Source organism: Montipora foliosa, chromosome 10 (genome assembly GCF_036669935.1).
Source record: "Montipora foliosa isolate CH-2021 chromosome 10, ASM3666993v2, whole genome shotgun sequence".
NCBI lineage: Eukaryota > Metazoa > Cnidaria > Anthozoa > Scleractinia > Acroporidae > Montipora > Montipora foliosa.
Genome location: NC_090878.1, coordinates 1828883 through 1836124, shown reverse-complemented (window position 1 = coordinate 1836124; position 7242 = coordinate 1828883). Strand labels below are relative to the sequence as shown.

Sequence of the window (7242 nt, the reverse complement as noted above, 5' to 3'; positions counted from 1 at the left end):
GCTCTGCCTCCTCCATTTCCTTGAGAAATTGACCATGTCATTTCTTGTCACGCAAGAGCCTCCATTTCTCCCCAGCTTGCTCCCTTTTTTAAAACTGTTCCGGCCCTACAACGTCACTGACTTTAGAATGTCCAGGAACCTTCACCATTTCAAGTATCTCTTCAGTTCTTCTATTTATAAACCAAACAACACTATTTTCTTCAGCCCTAACACGGCTCTCGACACTTGGAATTAAGTTAAGTTAAGTAATGGACAGGTTGTCGAGGAGATAGGCGAAGAAGGCTATAAATACCTTGAGATTGTTGAATACGACAAGATCATGGAAGATAAGACAAAAGAAACATAGGGTATTTAAGAAGAAATCGCCTTGTGCTGTATTCCAGTTCTTTGTGCCCATTGCTGTGCCATGAATTTGCAAAAAGAAATCCCCCTTAAAAACCGAGTGATTACATATATTTCAGGCAGATTTCAACTTCTTCGAGGATGGATTTGGTTGATAGAGCGGTTTTCAATTGAGTGTCGAAAGTAATTATATAATTACTTTGGTTTATAATTACTTCACTCAGTGATTGGTTCAAAGTTCTCGCGCCATTTTTTCAACCAATCAGAAGTGAAACCAAAACCAATCGTGGCTCGCGCGTGCACATTTTTCCGCGCTTTGTGTCGGCTACGTGTAATTACTTCGAGTTTTGATTGGTTTGCTGGATTGTCTCCGTCCTTTTTGATTGGCCAAAGTAATTACTTTGGTTTTGGTTTTACGACACCCAATTGAAAATCGCTCTAATAATAGATAATTGGTAGATAATAATTTAGGTCTTACAGCAGTTGAAAAGGCCCTTGGTGCCAGAGACAAATCAATACCATCAACAAAAATGCATCCTCGAAGCAGTTGAAATCTGCCTGAAATGTCACTCGGTTTTTAAGGGGGATTTCTTTTTGCAAATTCATGGCACAGCAATGGGCCCAAAGAACGCACGCAGCTATGCTGATCTAGCCATGGGCGAATTAGATCACAAAGCAAAATTTTGCGGCCCCCTAAAACCCGCTTTATGGTGGAGATATCGGGATGACATTTTTAATCTCTGGCAGCAAGGTCCCTCGGCCCTAGAAAATTTCACAGGATTCATCAACTCTCTTTACCCTACCATCAAATTTGAATTAGTTTCTTCTGATAGCCACCTTAATATGCTAGACGTCACATTGTATCTAACTGACGGCTTCATTAGAACAGACATTTACTCTAAACCTACGGACAGTCATCTGTACTTGCCACCCACTAGTGCTCACCCCAAACATGTATTCAAAGCGATTCCATACGGAGTGGCCTTGAGCCGGATTACGTAGGAATTGCTCAAATCAGAATTTCTTAGACAGGAGAATGCTGGAATATGAAAGTTACCTTATTAATCAAGGCTACACCAAAAGACTCGTTAAGAGGCAATTCCTTAAAGCCTCGGCCATTCCTAGAGATGATCTGCTTTTGCCCCGAACCAGGGAGAACAAAAAACTGTTTCCGTTAGTGATGACCTTCAATCCTCACCTACCTACCTACGTCATTAGGAAGCATTTGCACTTGTTACAATCTAATCCCAAATTAAGAGAATTTTTTCCATGTTATTCAATTATTCCCTCGTTTCGTAGAACAAAATACTTGAAAGAAATTTTGGCGCCATCGAAATACAGAACAAGAGTAGAACAAGAAACCAATGAAACAGGTGGTTGCATTAAATGCAAACGTAGTAGATGTGATCTTTGCAAAAATTTTTTGATATAAACAAATCTTTTTCAGAGTTTCCAAACCAATAGAAAATACTTTATTAAACCAAGACTGTCGTGTGATTCTAAAAATGTAATTTATCGTGCATCCTGTAACAAATGTCGCTTGCAATATGTTGGTTCAACGACAACACAATTCAAAGTTAGATTCCGCAATCATAAATAATCAATGGTAACGAACAAGAAAACCTATGAGTTCGCGGTACATTATAACAATAGTCCGCATTCCCTTAACGACTTTTCTTTCCAGTGTATCGATCAGGTGTTTGCTACCAATTCCACTGAGATTTTGGATAAACTTTTGATCACGAAGGAAGCGTACTGGAGTGCGCAGCGTTTCTCATTAGCACCTTCTGGCCTTAACAAAAGGCAAGAATTCCACTCCAGCAACAAAATCACCTACAATCAACCGACCACTTGAGTCGAAATAATCTGCAAGCTTAACGAACCACAAAACTTCACAACTCGATGTAGCACATGAATTCTTTATTTTAATGATTGTTTTAGTTCTCGCTATTATTACAGTGTACTTTTCGGAATAGAATTATTTCTTTTGTTTGTAACAAATTTTTTACTTGTATTGTTGTTAAGTTTTGTAACACACCGAACCATCCTTGTAAACCATATATAAGCTCTTAAATCTAATTTTTATCCACATGCTGTAAACTGATGAAGGTCTAAGACCGAAACGTTTTTGAATATATTTTTTACTTTTTAGCTTCCAAAAGTTGTCCGTCCTCTGACTCTTTTAACTGTATATAAATTCATATGTCGAGGCTTGGACTGGGAATCTCAAAAGGATCCTTTTGGAACGCCGCTATCTCCGTTGGCTCAGACAGCCCAAAGAATTGGGCTGTCTGCAGTTATATATATATATATATGTATATATATATATATATATATATATATATATATATATATATATATATATATATAGCGCAAGTAGGGGGTTCCAGTTAGCTGCAGAGTGCTCGATACGTGAAGTAGAGCGAATATAACGTTTAGAAGAAAGACAACTTCACAGCGAAGAAAGACAAGAAGCGTAGTAACTTCACAGCGTAGCGACTCAGCGAAGTCAGCGTAGCGACTTCAAGTTTCATGTTGTCCAAACATGAAACTTGAAGTCGCTACGCTGTGAAGTTGTCTTTCTTCTAAACGTTATATATATATATATATATATATATATATATATATATATATATATATATATATATATATATATAAGTAGAATGATAAAGATTGAGTATCCAACGGTGATGCCGCTTGCGAGGAGGATCCAAAAGGATACAAAACGTCTTGACTCAGATAAGTTAATAGGAAGAATGAAAAAATGAGTCGCTGGCGAACTTCTCACAGGTCTGGTATATTATAATTTCGTGTAAACGTTTCGCCCTTCGGGCTTCTTCAGTACACGCTAAAAACTAAAAACTAAAAATACCTGGTACAACTGAACTTGCGCTATTTATACAAAACTATGAACCAAAAGGTGTAAAATGTTTAAAATTACAAAAAAATTTATAAAAAATCACAATAATATGTCATGTAATACGTGCGGTTGGAATAAATCGAGTGGACAATAAGTGAGATAAGAAATAGTTAGCTCTATTCCGAAAAAGGCGTTAATCACCAGACATCGAAACTAATAATTTAAAATAAACAACAGGACTTAGTAAATCATGCAATCAGGTGGCGAAATGATGAGCCCAGGGCCTCTACGAAGTAATAGAATCCCTGAACAGGGCCTGTGAGAATGCCGATCTGCACGGCGTAACCGGAAAAAAAGCCCAACTGGTTGCACAATTACTCCAGTGAATGATTAATTAAACCTTATTCTATTTTTGGAATTAAACTCGGATCTTTTGTTCAAGCCGTAAGGTTGGAGGGTGCATAACTGTGCGCACCAAAAAGCCTCTCTTGTAAGTAAAACCTTGTCCATATCATCAGAAGTGTCATTAACAATTTTTTCAATAACAATGAACTCAAAGTCAGACATGTGATGTTCTTTTCTATTGAAATGGACGGCCAATTCACACGTGGCCTTGTTGGTCAACATAGCCGATTTGTGATTACGAAATCTGACCTTGAATTCATTCGATGTTGAACCTACGTATTGAATCTTGCATGTTTTACAGGTGACTAAATAGATGACATTCTTCGACCTACAATGTACATTCTGTCTAATGGAGTAAAAAAGGCCTGTACAGGCGCTGTGAAAGATCCTATTTTCAACAAGATAATGTTTGCATAGATCACATTTGTTCTTACATTTAAAACATCCTACGGGAGTGTTATTGCTGTAATGGGTTTTTTTAGGCCTTGCTAGAATCTCTTTTATGTTTTTGGGTCTTCGATAAGAAGGAATAATTGACCCCTTTGGGAAAATCTGGGATAGCAATGGCGATTCATAAATAAGATGACTAAATGATTTGATGATTTTGCTGATGTTTGGTAGATGAGGGTTGTAGTCGACTACCAGAGGAAAGACGATTTTTTTGTCTTTCGGTTTCGAGGCGAGTAAGTCCTCCCTGGATAGATCTTTTGCCCTTAAAAATTGCTTATTGACTTCCGCTGGATTATAACCTCTCTCAACGAGATATGTCTGGTATTCTTCACTACGTTGGTCAAATTTTTCAATGGTTGAACAGTTTCTGCGAATCCGGGTGGCAACTCCAAATGGGATTGCCTTAGTGCAATGCCTTGGGTGAGCACTGTTACGTAATAAGTACATATGATGGTCAGTAGGTTTAGAATATACATCCGTTTGAATATACCCGTCAACCAATGAAAGTGTGAGATCTAAGACGTTGAGAGAGGTTTCAGATGATACTACAGTAAATTTTATGGTGGGATATAAAGCATTAATGAAATCAGTGAAATCATTAAGTTTAGTGGCACCTTGCGTCCATAGATCGAAAATGTCGTCTCTATACCGCCACCATAATCTGGGTTTGATTGTACCGGACTTAGCCTTTTGGTCAATAACTCCCATTGCTAAATCAGCGTAACTACAAGCATTTTTCGGGCCCATAGCCGTTCCATGAATTTGTAGGAAATGTTTGCTTTGAAAGTTGGAATTGTTGTGTTCAAGACAGATCTTGACAGCTTCAACAATACATGGAGTGGATGGGACCTGAATTTCACGCGAATTGAGAGCATCGGTAACAGCTTTAATTCCCAAGTTGTTATCGATGTTTGGAAACATCGAGACAACGTCCCAAGAAACGAGAAGAGTGCCTTTGGGGAATGGCCCATCCTTATTTAGATCTTCGATTTTTTGCAATAAATGAGTTGTATCTTTGACAAAAGAGGGCAACTTTTGAGCTAATGGTTTGAGATAGTATTCTGTAAAAGCTGAAAGATTTTCAATAGCTGTCCCGCAACAAGATGTAATTAACCGTAAGGGATTCCCTTCTTTATGTGTCTTAATTGTGCCGAAGGCCTTGCCCGGTTTAGGTTTGTTGTTAACAACCCAGTTAGCGATGTCCTTATCAATTTGTCCCTCGAGTAGCCACTTATTACTCCACTTACTGATGCTGTGAACGGAGTTGATGCTAGGATCCGAATCTAATGTTTCATAATGGAGTGGGTTTTCTAGCTGGCCAAGCATTTTATCAGAATATTCTGTTTGGTCAAGGATCACAAATTTAGATCCTTTATCCTGAATTTTGATGACTTGTTGATCTAATGTTTTAAGTTTTGAAAGGGCCCTTCTCTCGCCTGCCGTGAGATTGTCAGGAACAATGGAAAAATTGCTAGGATTAAATAAATCGTTCTTTACCGATTCAAGAAACAACTCAACCTCCGGGAATTTAGAAACTGGGGCTTTCCACGATGACACTTTCTTAACTTTAGGAAACAAAGATTCATTATGTGCTACATCAGAGTTAGATTGATTGTAAAAAAACGTGGTAGCTCTGATACGGTGTTCAAATTTTTCCCAATCCTCTAGTAATTTAACTCTATTAACGTCACGTGGGACTGGACAGAAAGAAGGACCTTTACTAAGCAAAGATTTCTCGTCCTGATTGAGTTCCCGTGAAGATAGATTAATGGGGAAAAATTTCTTTCCATTAACTCTAACATTAACTGAAGAGATAAGTTTTTGTAACTTAGCTACTCTAACCTTTTTAGAAAAACGTCTATTCCTATGTGTTGATGTCGGTGTGTTCTCTTCATTTGAGAGTTCAGCATGGTGTTGATTGCTGGGTGTGATCTTCTGAATTTTCTTGATCTTGTTCCGGTATTTGAGGTTTAGGCTTCTGTTCAAGGTGGCAATGTTTTTCTTTGCTTGATTCCAAGAACTACTGGCTGTTGTCTGGTCTTGTTCATCGAAGAGAATTTTTCGTTCTTCTTCCAAGTGTTGCTGTAATTTGCGAGTCGTGGTATCCGCAAAATTAACAAGATCATTGAGAATGTTCATCGATGCTGTATTCAGATGTTGCTCGCATCGTTGTTGGAGAGTCTCATCTTTTGAGCCAAAAGCCAGGTTGAACTTCAGCCTAAGGCCTCTCGGAATAGAGTTGAGTTGCTTACAGAGTGTTAAAAAACGGGAGTGATGTTGGAATCGCGTCAGCTTGTTCCAGGTATTAGTGATGTTTTGTGCAGACCGGGACATCATCGGATCAATAAAGATTCACAGGCACTCAATCGGTGAATGAATAAGTAGAATGATAAAGATTGAGTATCCAACGGTGATGCCGCTTGCGAGGAGGATCCAAAAGGATACAAAACGTCTTGACTCAGATAAGTTAATAGGAAGAATGAAAAAATGAGTCGCTGGCGAACTTCTCACAGGTCTGGTATATTATAATTTCGTGTAAACGTTTCGCCCTTCGGGCTTCTTCAGTGCACGCTAAAAACTAAAAACTAAAAATACCTGGTACAACTGAACTTGCGCTATTTATACAAAACTATGAACCAAAAGGTGTAAAATGTTTAAAATTACAAAAAAATTTATAAAAAATCACAATAATATGTCATGTAATACGTGCGGTTGGAATAAATCGAGTGGACAATAAGTGAGATAAGAAATAGTTAGCTCTATTCCGAAAAAGGCGTTAATCACCAGACATCGAAACTAATAATTTAAAATAAACAACAGGACTTAGTAAATCATGCAATCAGGTGGCGAAATGATGAGCCCAGGGCCTCTACGAAGTAATAGAATCCCTGAACAGGGCCTGTGAGAATGCCGATCTGCACGGCGTAACCGGAAAAAAAGCCCAACTGGTTGCACAATTACTCCAGTGAATGATTAATTAAACCTTATTCTATTTTTGGAATTAAACTCGGATCTTTTGTTCAAGCCGTAAGGTTGGAGGGTGCATAACTGTGCGCACCAAAAAGCCTCTCTTGTAAGTAAAACCTTGTCCATATCATCAGAAGTGTCATTAACAATTTTTTCAATAACAATGAACTCAAAGTCAGACATGTGATGTTCTTTTCTATTGAAATGGACGGCCAATT

At 38.1% G+C, this 7242-nt stretch overlaps 1 protein-coding gene across 1 annotated transcript in view; it reads right to left on the bottom strand.

Annotated features, from left to right (window-relative positions):
• The window catches only part of LOC137974208 (uncharacterized), a 7089-nt gene extending 698 nt beyond the window's left edge, over positions 1–6391 (bottom strand). Inside the window, exon 1 of the mRNA XM_068821087.1 lies at positions 4058–6391. Within this exon, the coding sequence (XP_068677188.1) occupies positions 4058–6391 (2334 nt within the window). The remainder of the gene's footprint in view (positions 1–4057) is intronic.
• Between the last annotated feature and the right edge of the window lie 851 nt (positions 6392–7242).